This window comes from Ricinus communis, chromosome 1, assembly GCF_019578655.1.
Source record: "Ricinus communis isolate WT05 ecotype wild-type chromosome 1, ASM1957865v1, whole genome shotgun sequence".
NCBI classification, from domain to species: domain Eukaryota; kingdom Viridiplantae; phylum Streptophyta; class Magnoliopsida; order Malpighiales; family Euphorbiaceae; genus Ricinus; species Ricinus communis.
This window is the reverse complement of record NC_063256.1, coordinates 10,589,676-10,604,865: the sequence shown is the minus strand read 5'-3', so window position 1 is coordinate 10,604,865 and position 15,190 is coordinate 10,589,676. Positions and strand designations below refer to the sequence as shown.

Genomic DNA, 15,190 nt, shown 5'->3' with positions numbered 1-15,190 from the left:
TATATTTTTTGACTCTATATTATTTTTAAACTAATCTACTATCAAATTATATTTCTTAGAATATTTTTATATATATTAAACTCTTTATTTTAAGAAATATATAATAAAATAATATATCAATATATTTTTTATTTTTTAAATAAATATAAAAGAGAATTAATTTGACTCTCTACATATAGAAAGTCAAACTTCACTCTCCACTTTATATTTAATAAATACATTATAAACTTTATGTACTTGATTAATGTAATTCTTTTCTTATTAGTAAAAAATAAAATTATTAATATTTATAGAAATAAAAAAATAAAAAATAATATATAAAAAATGTAAACTTAAATGAAATATTTTATTTTATATATTTAAATATTTTTTAAAATATTTTTATTATAAAAATTATAATTTTTAAAATAAAAAACCATTAGAAAAACTCTTATATCAAAAGTAATTTTAAATTTTGATTTTCACATTGGACAATTGTGCTTCAAATATACAATTGAACGTGCAACGTGGCATGGAGTTTATAATACTACATATATAGGAAATAACAAAAATATAAAAATAATTATTTTATAATTTTAAATATATTTTTTTCAGACAAAAAAGTATATGGTTATAAATTATTATAATAAAATATTTACTATTAAAAAATTTTAATTTGTAGAAAAAATTTCATTATTCGATAAAATATCAATTATCATATTGCTCATATTTAATATTATAAATTTAAAGCTTAATAAGTTTTAATCTTATTAATCAATTATTAAATTATAATTTAAAAATTTATTAATATAATGAGAAATAATACAAATTAAAATTGATTAAATATTAAATTTACATCATCAAATACAATAACATAATAATAATGATTGATGAAATTAAAAATATTTAAATTCTCGTGAATTAAAATCTTACACGAGTGACGTATTCTTTTGTTGCCATTCATAATCATATATTTTTTTGTTCAAAAAAATACACAAACTAGAAAGTATTCTTTTTTTACTTATAAAAAAAAAAAAAAAAGAACATACACACATACATATATAAATTTTATATATATGTATATCACCGGCAAAAATTTACATAATTAGTTGGAATATGTTGAAGGGGGAAATGCAATGGGTTGCCTTCCTTCAAAAGAAGCTGGACCGGTGACAGCACCTGGCTCGGACAAGTTTAGCGGTCTTGCTGCTCAAACACCTTGTAAGTTTCTGAACATCACGTCTTCTGGAGGCAAATAGCCCTGTTTATATACTTATACCCTTATATTGCTGGTTCTTCATCCTTATATGGTAAGCAACCTTAAGCTTTTTTTTTTTTTTTTTTAATTCTTTTTCCTGGCAGTTTCTGTAAATGAGATCGAAACTTTGTATGATCTGTATAGAAAAATAAGCAGTTCTATAATTCAGGATGGGTTTATAAACAAGGTAACTTAAATTTTATCTCCTTCCTATACTTAATTTTAGTTTTCTTGCACTTTTAGCTGTATCTTGTAATTTAATTGTCGTATGCTTCTACGATTTGAGATGAATAGGAAGAATTCCAATTTGCTCTTTTCAGAAGCAGCAAGAAGCGAAACCTCTTTGCAGACAGGGTATGGTGTATTTAGTTTTATGTTCCTTTAATTCAATACTTGTAGACATCACATCATGATTTATTAACTTTTTTTCTTTTTCGAAAATTACACCTAGTGTTGGACCTTCATCTCTGATAGACAATTGATTTGACTTTATGATCAGTATGGCTTCTTCATTTGTCCACTTAAGTTGTGTTCGAAATTTTTGCAGATATTTGATCTTTTTGATGTCAATCGTAATGGGCATATCGACTTTGGAGAATTTGTCAATTCGTTGAGTATTTTTCACCCAAAGACTCCTGAAGCTGTCAAAATTAAATGTAAGAAAACTATTGCGAATTAAACTTCCATTAACTTGAATTCAATTATATGCTCTATAATTGCAAGGTAGGCCATATGTTAAAGCAATTAAAATAGGAATGTTGGTGTGGCAGATGCATTCAAGTTGTATGACCTGAGGCACACTGGTTACATTGAGCGAGAGGAGGTAAGATACGTGTCTACTGTATTAACTCTTTTTGCTGCAATTTTGCATTGCTATTGCAGTTTGATATTCCTATGCTTTCCAAGTAATTATGATTTCATCAACATATTGGCTGATTCTTTAGCTTCAACTTCCCTTGCTTCCTTGAACCTTCCAATCTTTTGAGAACTTCATTAGGTGGTGTAGACAAGCAAGATAGAATCGGACTTTAACTTCCTGGCAGAGTTGATCTAGAAAACAAGTTGGACAAACAAAATTTTCAGATATCGTGACTGCTTTTTTGAACAGAAGTTTTTATTCAAAATACAAAAGGGTGAATAGTTTCAGATGATTTGAGAAGGTTCAAGGTAACTAATAAATGATGAGCAATTAATAAAACAAAGAATCTTACTAAAACCTCGTCTAGGAGCAAATAGTGCTGCATAAGCTATAACGTTTGTTGGTAGGCATATCCAGTTAAACTGACTTCATGTTTTATAGAAGTTCAAGACTGTGGCACCTTAAATTGTTGTCATGCCATTGGTGCTGTGCAGCATTTGTCAATTATGTCAAGGATACAGCACTTGCCGGGCTGTTTGCACAAATTTAAATGCAAAAAAGGGGTGTGTTATTTACCACGTATTGTTTTTTCCCCCTCTATTATTTATAATAAACACTCTTGGGGATTAGTGCAAAAGAAGAAACCCATTATCTCCTTACCTTATCTAGCTGGGTTTTTTCTTTTCTTGATGGAGTAGTTGCACTTTGCAATGGGGTAGCTCCCCTGTCATAAAAATCTTCCTCACTCTTTCTACATGGCTTGAACATGGTATCTTCAAAATAAGCTCCTAATAATAGCTTTCCCCTATAAGTTTGTTTTGCCAGGTTCTGCTGTAGTTGTAATTATGGGAAAGTGGACTATTCATGAAACAAAATCTTGACTTATTTGATGTTTATTTGCAGTTGAAGGATATGGTCTTGGCTCTTCTTAATGAATCTGATCTGGTTTTATCTGATGATGTTATTGACACAATTGTGGACAAGGTACGAAAGTAATCTAATGCTCTTGGAAGATCATATTTCAGTAATGTGACTAAATTTTGGTTTTTTTCCACGGTAACCGACTATACAGACTTTCACGGAGGCAGATATAAAGGGTGATGGCAGGATTGATCAAGAAGAGTGGGAACAATATGTGGCAAGGAATCCAGCACTCCTAAAGAACATGACGCTTCCTTATTTAATGTAACTTCGATATTCAACTTTGGAACTAATATTGGAAGTAGTTTCAGAATCTATTACTATGCTATCTGTCTTGACCTTCTTCTGCTTCTTCTTCTACTTCTTAATTTTTCTTTTTATTACTTTCATCCTTTCTCTCTCTCTGTTTCTTTGGTTGGAAAGCACCTGCTATCATAAAGTTTCAAGTGCGCCATTTCCATGGTTGCAAGTAGACTATTAGAATGCGACCATTTAAATTCCTGCTTCTTACATATAGTTTTAACCTTCTGATTTCAACGTATATCAATAGCTGCGCATGTCAAATAATTTTTGAACAGCATCTCTCAATTACATTCATGTGCAACAATTTTTTTCTTTGAATTTTTGTGTATACCTTATTTTCTTTTTCTTTTATTTAGCATATGAAAAACCCTTTATTTTTTTCCTACTTTGCATTTCAGGGACATAACGCTAGCATTCCCCAGCTTTGTATTGAGCACTGAAGCAGAAGACTAACAGTTGTAGACCAGTTATGCGCAGGAGGTGACTCTTCCTATCTCGCCTGTTCAAATTAGTTTCACCATTGAAACAAGGTTGTTCGTGTTTGCTATGGAGAGCAGTTAGCCAAATGTAAGAAAACAAAGAGGAAGGGCGAAGGGCCACAAAGATGCCAGTTTCACAGCCAACCTGAAGAATATTTAACCAGTCAAAATGCAATTTATTCTTTCAAAGCAGGGAATGTGCTGTGTAATGCACAAATAGTACAATTCTTTATTTCCATTTTGTTCCTCTTAACCATAAACTGTGATCAAACCTAATTCTGTACTCAGGTATGTTTTAGCAGTAAATGTCAAAAGAAAAAAAAAATAGAAAGAAAAGAATCTGTTTGCTCGGAAAAAGCAATTTCTTGCGTCATCTTCCCTATTTATTTTACATAACATCATTTCTATAATAAAAAATATTTAAATATAAAAAATAAAAGATGGTTATATATTCGAGATGAACGGAAGATCTAAAGTAATTGAGACTGACGATAATATTTATAATTATTTAAAATATAAAACACTTTAAAATAATTAAGAAATTATGAATAAATAAATGATGGTAAATATAATTTATTTTAAATATTTGATTTTTTTTTTTTGTGAAACGTTCAATAATGAGAGAGTGGTAATATGTTTTTTTATTTATTTTTTTAAATCCGAGTGAAGGCTTCAGCCCCATTGATCTTCATATGGGTCTGCCTATGTGTATATTGTACTTCCTTTCTATAATTATTCACGGTTTCAATTCTCTTTTTTTTTTTTTTTAATAAAAATGGATAAATTTGTAGTGCATTATTAAAATAAAAAATAAATAGTAAAATTTTTATTTAATTATTTTTAGTAAAAAATTCGCATATATAAAAAATGTACTAGACATACTGCAATGCAAACAGACACATTTTTCTGCTTCATGTTTCATTTATTTTTTAGAAAAATTTACCAATTAGGGAGACCCTATGTGTTCCTCTGTTGTACTTGGCCATTTCAGGGGGGGCACAACTCGAGCATCCTGCAGCTTTATGCTGAAGGCTGAAGTAACAGAATCACATTCAAAAACCAATATCAATATACAGGCGACTCTTTCTACAGAGAATTTTCAGTTCAGGGACACAGTTAGCATCCGAACAAGGTAATTCATGTTTGTATTTCAGTGGTGGATTGCTTATCCGAAGGAGTTGGGAAGATACCAGTTTCAAGTTTCAATAGAAGCAGCCTTTGAATAGCAACCAGTCAAATATATATATATATATATATATATATATATTCTTGAAAGGAGGGATCGTGCTGTGGAATTCACCAGATACAACTGGCAATATGTTGCCATGAAATTGTGTTCAAACCCAACACATGAATTTGTCAATACTCCTGCACGTTTATGCAGTAAAAAGGTCCAACTCTCAGAAAAAAGAAAGGATTGCGTTGGCTAGATTAATGCAATGTCTTAGTTCCTTTGTTTTCCTTTTCTTCTACCCGACGAATTTTAGAATATGCCGCTTTTCCAGTGGTGATGGATCCCACTCTCTCAAATGCTGCATTATTTAGCTTTATTTGTTTATTTGTGTTAATTGAAGTTAATGATGGTATAAATAGAATGTTTCCCATATATATATATAATATTAAAAGACGAAAGCAACTAAAAAGACTAGTGTGCTTCTGGAAAAGAAATCTAAAAGAAGGAGCAGTGCAGCTGTTAGTCTCAACCGCTCCAAATTTCACGTCGTTTGACATGACGTCACACTCAGTTTTCCAATTTTAAAATATTGTCCTGTCCCGTTCGATTTGCTTCTTTATTTGTTTTGACAAAATCTCTGGTCCCCTCCTCACTACAAACACATAAATCACTATTATTTGCCACCAATATAAAAGTCTGAATTAAAAAATATTAAATTTATGACAATCGGAAATTTACAGCAATTTTCGGTTAATATACTTAAAGCATATGTATTATATGAATTTAGAATTTTGAAAATAAACTTATATTCCAATTAAATATTTAAATAAACAATTACAAAATAATATATTTATACTCAAAAGAATTTTAATATTTTTATATATCAATAATAAAACTTGCAAAAAAATTACAGTTTTATTATACTGCACCGTCAATTTGTATATTATTGATTGGGAATTAATAAATTTATAAATAGATCACGTAACAATTTTGAGAAAACAAGTGGTAATAAATTGAAGAAGAAAAGACTTGGAAACCACTCCAGGTTACCTGAGTAGGAACGAATATTCGTTTTGCATTAATTTGACCAAAGAAATAGAGAAAATAAAAAGTCGTCAAACGTTATTACTTTGAACGCGCTCCGTATAAAAGGGTGGCGGCTCCACGCGTCATCTTCTTCCTCTCCAATCCCTCTGTCTTCTTCACCAACGCAAAAAAAAGAAAAAGAAAAAGATTATTTTCCTTCTTGAATCTTAACCATCGGCGATCAATTGAGTTTTTAATATTAGTAAATAAAAGTTGAATCACAATTTTAGTCTCCGGCTTCCCTTCTCCTTCTTCTTCTTCCTCTTCTGGTAAGAATCCGTTTCTCTCCCTCTCTACAAGTTTCTTACTCTCTTTGCCTTAAGAAAAGAAAAATAAATAAGTAAATCAAAAAGCATGTTCTTTTTCTTCTACTTTTCAACTCATTTCTTGTAGTCTCTACCTCTCACGTTTATCGATCTGTTATTTCTTGGTGCCACCGTGTTTCTTTTTCTTCTGTACAGATAATTTCTAGATTCGTCCTTTTTGGGGCTTTACTTTTCTTTTTCTTGATCATCTATATTGTAAATTAGATGATCACTAAGAAAATAAACATGTCCGATCTGTAACATTTTGTGTATATCTTGTAATTTGAACTCCCTTGGAATTCAAATTACCTGTAAATCTTAAAAATAAATAAAGATGTCGTCAGCTGGAGTTGCTCTCAGTCCAATTCAAAACGGTGTTGTACTTCCTGTTGATTATTTCAGTGCACAACCTTCCTCCGATGAGTATATTTTAATATATCTCTCTGTCGGTCGGTCTGTGATTCCTATGCGTGTCTTAGGGTCCGATTCTATAGAATCTGTCAAGTTACGCATTCAGTCTTGTAAAGGGTTTGTTGTCAAGAACCAGAAATTGGTGTGTGGGGGCAGGGAGTTGTCGCGGAGTAATTCGCTTATAAGGGATTATGGTGTTACCGATGGGAATGTTTTGCATTTAGTTCTTAGACTTTCTGATCTTCAGGTTATAAAGGTTAAGACTACTAGCGGTAAAGAATATACATTTTGTGTTGAGCGAGGGAGAGATGTTGGATATGTTAAACAACAGGTTGCTAAGAAGGAGAGGGAGTTTGACAGCGATCATGAGGTTGTTTGTGATGGTGAGGAGCTTGATGATCAGAGACTTATTGATGATATATGTAAATATAATAATGATGCTGTGATTCATTTTTTGGTGAGGAAGTCTGTTAAAGTTAGGACAAAACCTGTCGATAAGAATTTTGAATTGTCTATTGTGGCTCCACGGTTGAATGAAGAGAATGGTACAAGAAATTGTGATATTGTTGGTGAAGAGAATAATGGGACAAAGTATGATGTTGATAAACAGATTCTTTTCAGAAAGCCTCCAGATAGAGACTTTCTAATAGAGCCAATTATTGTTAATCCCAAAATTGAGTTGCCTTATGTGATTAAGGACATGGTAAATGCTACCTTTGATGGATTAGAGTGCAGGAATAATCCAATAAGATCAATGGAGGGTACAGGTGGAGCTTATTTCATGCAGGATTATTCTGGTCAGAAGTTCGTTTCAGTTTTTAAGCCAGTTGATGAGGAACCTATGGCTGTGAATAACCCTCGAGGACTACCATTGTCTACCGATGGTGAAGGGTTGAAGAGGGGTACCAGAGTTGGAGAAGGAGCTTTCAGGGAAGTTGCAGCTTACATTTTGGATCATCCAGAGAGCGGACGCTGGTCTTTGTTTGGGGATGAGAAGGGCTTTGCTGGAGTACCACCGACGGTTATGGTCAAGTGCTTCCATAAAGGGTTTAACCATGTAGATGACATAAAAGTCAAGGTTGGGTCCTTGCAGATGTTCATGGAGAACAATGGAAGTTGTGAAGATATGGGTCCTGGGGCTTTCCCAGTGAAGGAAGTACATAAAATTGCTGTCTTAGATATAAGAATGGCAAATGCAGATAGGCATGCTGGGAATATCTTGTTGAGCAGAGATGCAGAAAATGGGCAGACTCTGCTGATTCCAATTGATCATGGATACTGCTTGCCTGATAGTGTAAGCATTTCTACTTTGTGTACTTTTAATTTTTCCCAATTCCATGCTCATCATCTTTCTTTTTCTATTCTATTACAGTTGTTGTAATTAGAGCTGTCATATAACACATCCTCTTTTAAACTGCAGTATATGGGCTATCCATTACCGCTTTTATTATTGTTGTTATGTAATGGTATATTTGTTAGATTAAGCATGTATTCCTTGTTTTTACAGTTTGAGGATTGCACATTTGATTGGCTCTATTGGCCTCAAGCACACCAGCCATTTGACTCTAGCACTGTTGATTATATAAAATCTTTGGATGCTGAGGAGGATATTGCTCTTCTAAAGTTTCATGGATGGGACATGCCAGTTGAATGTGCTCGTACACTACGCATCTCCACTATGCTTTTGAAGAAGGGGGTGGAGAGGAGGCTCACTCCCTTTGCTATTGGAAGCATAATGTGCAGAGAGACCTTGAAGAAGGCATCTCTTATTGAGGAGATTGTCCAAGAAGCCCAGGATTGTGTACTTCCTGGCACAAGTGAAGTTGCATTCCTTGAAACTGTATCACACATCATGGATCGTCGCCTTGATGAGATTGCTGGATCTCTACCTTGATGGGAGTATTAAATTTTGTGGATAACATGGGTATATATCTGTGTATGTGTATATATGTTACCCTACATATGCATGTATGGCAGGGATCATCAAGTGTCCATATGGCTCGTGGAGATGAATTACCCTTGTTCGTGATTCTGATTTCATGTTCACATCTCTGATTTCATATTCTTTCATGGCTGGTAGAACATTATCTTTTTTTCCTATATTGAACTGAAGTTATGAACCTGATTCTTTCATGAATATAAAGTACTTTTTTGGATTTAATGAGTTAATAGGTGTATCTGCATTGAAAGCTTGTTCTGCCGAAGGCTCAGTTTCTATTTACCTAAATGAGCTTGTATAGTCAAGACACTGATAACGTGTTTCTTTTCTCTCCGCATTTATCTGAGGAAAAGAAGACATTGAAATCATATGATTTGCATTATCACAACATCCAGAACGCTAATTCTCAGATTACAGACACCCATTTAGAACATTTTGATTGCAATATTACGAGTATATATTGCATGCCAGAAGCCTGTTCTGACATCAATTTTAAATGGCATTAGTAGAGATGTCAGTTCACTTAAATGTAGTGCACAAGCATTCTTTGTAATACGAAATATAACTGATGATTAAATTGTAAGGCACAAACACTGAGGTTCTCATTACTCACTAATGACCTACTATAGCATTGGCTTTGAATTTAAGGGACTCTTGCTTTCAATGGATTCACTCCAACATAAGAAATTCTTGTATGTACTCTGTTCACCACTGAAACTATAACAACCCGATTATACTTTCTAACATATAACATTATTTGTGATGTTTTACATTCATATTGAATAATTTTTCATCATGATTAATCAATGGCAGTCATTTATTGATCAGTATCACTATTGCATTTGATAGATAATGTCACTATAATATTGTTGCATAATCCATAATTCTACGTGATGAACTGACTTAACCTAAACAGGTGCTCGTTTTGGACTTTTCAAGGATGGGTACTATAATCTACTCTTGATAAAAGTTGTTGAAGTGAAGGAGTCCCCCTCACGGTACTAGTCATGCTGGCTTGGAGAATCAACACCAAAATGGTCCTTTTTAAGTTGATTGGACTAGTAGAATTGGTAAGATATAGGAGCTCCAGCCACACTTTAATCATCCTCCCCAGCAGAAACAGGCATCATAAATCATAGAACACAATGCAACGGTAAGAGCTCAATATCAGGCAGGCATATCTTTTCTTCTGCTCCTGTGTCTGATTGGCTGTTGTAAGACCAACCCGTTTGGGAGACCTTTTAAAGGCCTCGCCTTCTTGCATGGTCAACAATCGTTACCCCTTGCTCAAGCTCAGTCAAGAAGCACACATCATCTTCATTTCTTCCCAGGCTCCATTAGTGTCCGCCTGGACTTTTTTCTGAAAATAAAACAATCAGCAAAATATTAGATGCGTATTTTGCAATCGCAGGAATTAATACAACAGACCGTTCTTGTCCACCCTTATCCCTCTGTTTTTTAGGTTATGCCTGCCATGCAAACCAAACCAGAGTTAAAAAATACCTTCTACTGGCAGGTCGACTCCTGAAACCAAAAACACCCTTCATCAGTGCACTTATATCAATAGAACGCTCCCGCATGAGCTCGTCATGGTACATCTTGCTCCCGATCTCCGCGATTTGTTCCTCCACCTCTTCCAGAGTTTGGTCTACATTCAGCTCTAGCTCTCTTTTCCTTATAACAGTAACACCAAATCCACTTGCTTTGGCATCCCGAAAGGCGTCCTATCAATGATCAAGAACATAACAGTTAGCAGAACAAGATACCACCCAAACAAAGTGCATATATATATACATATATATATATATATATATATATATGCTAGGAAATAGCAATCTGTTGGCTCCAGTTCAGTTGAACAATTTCTTAATACAGCAAAAATTCACATGGATTTCTCTAACGAATCAGATGGATGAATCATCTTTGGATGATAAGAGATTCTCTTGAGAACCTGGTTAACTGCTGATCAGAAGAAGCAGTATCTCTACCTTTGGAGGCCTTGGAACAACAAATGCATGGCCATTTCCGAGCATATCCATGTGAGCTTGAACAATGTAACAAAAGTTTTTGCAATCACCAGCATCCTCAAAAGCAATCACATGACATGGTTTTGGTTCTAATTCAAGATCAGCACCCATCTCCAATGAATAAAATCCTATTTTTTGCTCCCCATTCTGAGTTGTGTATAATTCAATGCACTGGACATAGCAACAAAATTAGCTCAGTTATTATTATTAGGCACATATATGAAAACCATACCATGATCTCTTATGACCATGTGGCAAAGGCAAAAAGAGTCAAATACTATTCATGGTATCTGACCAAATCTGTATTCTTAAGAGAAAATATTAATCAGAATTCAGAGTATTATCAAAAGGAACAATGCAGTATCTCTAGGATTTGTTTACAGATAGAAGCTTCAGCCAACCATGGAAGAGGAAATATGCACATCTACGTACCAGTATATGTGGAAGATCTAACCACCATAAGTAATCTTCTTCTTTCTCTTCTGCATACTCACGGTACTTGCTCACTACAGCTTGTGGTCCAAACAATTCCATTTCTCTTTTTATCTTGGTCATTTTCTTCTCCATGAACTCCTTACTTCTCTCAGGCAATTTCTTCATTAGATCAGCTGCCTCCTGTATTTCTTCTTCAGTGATCCATCTATCCAAATCCTTTCCCATATCCTTCATGATGGACTTAATTTCTGGGTCTGTCTCTGCATTACAAGATTCCAAAAATCCACGGGACCATTTCTTTGTGTGTTGCCAAAACTCCTTACCTGATTTTTTGCCAGCTTTGATAGAACCATCACTACCTTCTATAATTGTCTTGGAATGTTTAGCATCCTTATTATGTAAATTCTTCTCTAAAACACTCTCTGACAAGGAAGTGGCAGCATCCTCATCTGTGGATTCTATTGATTTCTGAATCTGTTCATCCTTCCCAAGGTATGAAGTGTCAGCATTTCCAGCAATTCCTGTCCGTTGATTTTGGAAGTTGTTGAGGAACTCTGGATTCTCTCCTAGTGGAGGCCCCTTCCAGCGTGGTATAAATTTCTCTGGTTGATCATACAAGCTGATGCCGTCTAAAGGATGAGCAGAAAACAATATTAGCATCAATTTCATTGAAAAGGAAAAGATAAAATTGCTCTTTATAATATGTCAATTCACTTATTTAAGCAACCCATTTAGAACTAGTATAACTGAATTTTTAGAGTAAATCAGGAGAGAGAGGCCACTGGATACAGTAGCATATGTTTGCCTCTATATGACTAAAATAAAAGACAATACAAGTAATAAATGACATGGTTATCAAGCAATCAAATACCTGCACCATAATCAAGATTTTCAATATTTGAATGAAGATATTCATGCACTTTTAATAATTTTTCATTCTCTTTCTCAACGTTCTCCTCAAGACCTTTGAAGAATTTAAGTTTATCTTCAGCATCCATCAGATAAAATGGATCCCTCCCCGACAACTCATTTTCTCGGACTTGAAAAACTATTTCCTTGAGATCATCATCTTTCATCCACTCAAATTCACTATCATCTTGGTTATAGTCAAGATTTGCTACACCAAAAAGAGTATCCTGATTTACTTTTTCTCTTGCGAGCTTGTAGTTATCCCTTATTCCCTCCCCAATCTTCTTAATTAAGGGCTCCACTTCATGAAAATTTTTCTCTATCCAGTTTTCTGTCTCATCAGATTGTCTTCTCTCTCTGCTGCTATTAGTGTCACCATTGAAGAGTGTCTGTGAATTTTGAACATCTTGCGTCTCATATCCTTCCTCAGTATTATTGGAATTGTCTTTAATGGTTGAAATCGGTATTAAGTCCTTGCGAATATCGGCGGCAGGTAAAGGATCAGACATTCTGCCCAAAGCAACAGGTTCAATAACTTGTCTATCTGTTTTCTTTCTTTGGCTTGTTTTACAACCAGATGCTTTATCACTATGCAAAGTTAATTCAATGGTGCTTTTTTCTGTGGTATCAACTCCAGGCTCCTTGGAATGTTTGTTCTCTTTCTTGGCCAGGAATTCCCTTGCTTCTTTAACTGACCGTATAATCCTTCGTCTTACTGTAGTAGACCTGTCATTTGGCATGTGCAATTCACAATCAGGATGATCAGAAAAAAGCTTAACTTCTCCACTTGCTGTTGTTTGCATGTCTTTTGAAACTTCTAACCTTGAATTTTCAGAAGATTGCATGACCTTACCCTTATCGAAAGACACCTCATGAAGACATCCAACATTGTCACCTTTTATTCCATCTAAAGATATTTGGCCTTGAGTATCATTAACATCCCTATTCTGACCAGATTCTCCACTGGCACTTTTACTTACAAAACTCGCAACCTCCCCTGTATGCTTTTCAACCATTTCCATCTGACTGGACAATTCCTCATTCACAGGCTGTTTCTCTTCTCTATCATTATTAACTACTGGTTGTTCACCAAACTCAATTTCCCTAGCTTCCCTTGCCATTGCTCTAATTTTCTGAATTTTTTCATTAAAATCCATGCTATGGGTAGTTTGGGAACCAGAAGAACCCACTAACAGCAACTTATCCTTTTTAGCCTTTGCTTCTAGTATATTTCTCATCAGTTCCTGCTTGTCCATTTTGGGTTTTTCAGTGGGCGGCATTGACAGTTCAGAAGTTTCTTGAACAACTTCCACTTCACCATTCTTTGGTATATCTTTCTCCTTTCTAGCTTTTATCTTTCTCCTCATCATTTCCTTTTCCAATTCTGTTAACTGCTCATCCTTATTTCCAAAAGCAAACAACTTCTTCAGTGCCCAAATTGCAAAAAAACTACAAAATGAAATTTTTCCAAATCCCAAAACCACTGGGATAAATTGGGGCTGAAGAATAACACCGCGAATAGTTCTTACAAAACCAGAATCCTCACTAGAAACAACAAACTTGGCTACTGAACTATTCCTTGGAATAACATTTCCTCCTCTCTCCATCTCACTAGCCAAACGCTTTGCATACAAAATTTTGGAGTTCACTTCATTTACATCCCCAGATTCCAGCTTCCCAACTTGACTTCTCTTTAGAATCTCATTTTCATCAACTAAAACCCGCTTAACGTTTCCTTCTAAATCATGAAATATAGTGAAAATATGAGAAGACCCTATACCCCAATAAGAAATATCTTTATTATACTCATCAACCCACCTCTCTAGCTTACTTGACATAACTGATTCACCCAGTTTTTTCGATTTTCTTTTCCACGATAAGTTTTTACCAGCACCCAACCCATAATTAGAATCACTCTCTTCTAGACTATTAACGTCTAAATTCTCTGGAGTATAAAGATTCAATTTTTGAAAATCAGAGCTTGGATTAAGAGAAACGGGACTGTTTTGACGCACCTGTTGATCATCAATGAGCTTCTTCCTTAGGGAATTTCTGCGATTAGTGGGTCCTCCAAAATGAGCTGAGAGACGCACATTTGTGGTGGTAGAGAAGGAAAAAGTGAATGGATTATTGTGAAATTTGCAGAGGCTTTTGCTTTTGCGAGTTTTGATGGAGAATTTGCGAGTAAAATAGGAATAGCGTGGAATAATTAGAGGTCTGTTAGAAACTGAAGGATTGAGAAGCTCCTCCATTATGTCACTGGAGATAAACAAAGGTTATAGAAGAGCAAATATGCAGACTCCGTTATATTGAGAAAAGAGGTTCATGGATTTGAACCCCTTAGCAAAGAGGTTTTGCATTACGACCTTTGCCACCAAAACGACGTGGGAAGGAGAAAGTAAAATGGCAGACATAGCTTTACGTCTCGTTACCTCTCCCAAACGACCTCGTTTTTCGTTCGCATTTCTTCACGAAAAATTGATTCTTCTTTTTCTAAAATTATTCTTTTAGTCATAGCAAGCTAAGATTTTTATTGACGGAAAGTTCTCATCGTAAAAGTGATGAGTGATGAATACTGTGCGCAAAAGAAACAACTTCAATCCAAAATCCTTTTATTAAAAGCAATCGCAGTGAGCTTTTATTATTTTTTTAGAATTTCATTTTTATTTATTATTTATTATTATTATTGTTTGAAAGTTTGAGACTAATAAAGGCAAGAAAAAAAAAAAAAGCGAATAAGGAGTATTTTTGTGTGACAAGTGCATACAACTGTATAAATCAAACTTCAATTCTGTATAAAATTTGAATGCTTTAGCCGTGTGGAATCAAATACAGCCAATGCACACATACTTTTGCAGCTTATAAATTTCTGAAAGTACCTTTGCTAGCCCCCCACTCTCACATCCATGATGTCATTAACAAGTTGTTTCCATCAAATAGATACAAGTGCTCAAGATTCAATTCTGTCGGGCAGTACAGATAACAATCCTTGGAACAGAAAACTAAAGCTGCGATGATGAAATATCATAGCTGTTCAATCCTTACCTGACATAATCTCGGGGATGGACTTTCTGTCAGACAAAATCGACAGGAGCATACAAGGTA

General features: G+C 34.4%; 3 protein-coding genes across 3 annotated transcripts; 2 read left to right on the top strand and 1 right to left on the bottom strand.

The window, feature by feature from the left end:
- The first annotated feature begins 1,044 nt into the window (after positions 1 to 1,044).
- On the top strand, positions 1,045 to 4,172 carry LOC8263521 (calcineurin B-like protein 4). The gene is made up of 8 exons (XM_002523299.4): positions 1,045 to 1,200; positions 1,342 to 1,424; positions 1,532 to 1,591; positions 1,785 to 1,893; positions 2,008 to 2,060; positions 3,000 to 3,080; positions 3,169 to 3,281; positions 3,719 to 4,172. Exons 1-8 carry the CDS (start codon positions 1,116 to 1,118, stop codon positions 3,771 to 3,773), a joined length of 639 nt encoding a protein of 212 aa, XP_002523345.1. The 5' UTR covers positions 1,045 to 1,115; the 3' UTR covers positions 3,774 to 4,172.
- A 1,958-nt stretch (positions 4,173 to 6,130) lies between these two features.
- LOC8263520 (phosphatidylinositol 4-kinase gamma 4) lies at positions 6,131 to 8,944 on the top strand. Its single transcript, XM_002523298.4, has 2 exons — positions 6,131 to 8,069; positions 8,283 to 8,944. The coding sequence occupies exons 1-2, from the start codon at positions 6,699 to 6,701 to the stop codon at positions 8,667 to 8,669; spliced, it is 1,758 nt and encodes a 585-aa protein (XP_002523344.1). The 5' UTR covers positions 6,131 to 6,698; the 3' UTR covers positions 8,670 to 8,944.
- A 569-nt stretch (positions 8,945 to 9,513) lies between these two features.
- On the bottom strand, positions 9,514 to 14,631 carry LOC8263519. Its single transcript, XM_002523297.4, has 5 exons — positions 12,048 to 14,631; positions 11,174 to 11,805; positions 10,703 to 10,912; positions 10,218 to 10,438; positions 9,514 to 10,074 (listed from the first exon to the last, which is right to left on the bottom strand). The coding sequence occupies exons 1-5, from the start codon at positions 14,335 to 14,337 to the stop codon at positions 10,032 to 10,034; spliced, it is 3,396 nt and encodes a 1,131-aa protein (XP_002523343.3). The 5' UTR covers positions 14,338 to 14,631; the 3' UTR covers positions 9,514 to 10,031.
- Between the last annotated feature and the right edge of the window lie 559 nt (positions 14,632 to 15,190).

Coding starts and splice junctions, on each gene's coding strand:
- LOC8263521 (XM_002523299.4), top strand. CDS start 1,116: ATGGGTTGCCTTCCTTCAAAAGAAGCTGGACCGGTGACAGCACCTGGC. Junction 1,201..1,341: donor TCTTGCTGCTCAAACACCTT/GTAAGTTTCTGA, acceptor TTTTCCTGGCAG/TTTCTGTAAATGAGATCGAA. Junction 3,081..3,168: donor TTGACACAATTGTGGACAAG/GTACGAAAGTAA, acceptor CCGACTATACAG/ACTTTCACGGAGGCAGATAT.
- LOC8263520 (XM_002523298.4), top strand. CDS start 6,699: ATGTCGTCAGCTGGAGTTGCTCTCAGTCCAATTCAAAACGGTGTTGTA. Junction 8,070..8,282: donor GATACTGCTTGCCTGATAGT/GTAAGCATTTCT, acceptor TTGTTTTTACAG/TTTGAGGATTGCACATTTGA.
- LOC8263519 (XM_002523297.4), bottom strand. CDS start 14,337: ATGGAGGAGCTTCTCAATCCTTCAGTTTCTAACAGACCTCTAATTATT. Junction 11,806..12,047: donor AAATCTTGATTATGGTGCAG/GTATTTGATTGC, acceptor CTCATCCTTTAG/ACGGCATCAGCTTGTATGAT. Junction 10,075..10,217: donor AGTCGACCTGCCAGTAGAAG/GTATTTTTTAAC, acceptor TTTTATTTTCAG/AAAAAAGTCCAGGCGGACAC.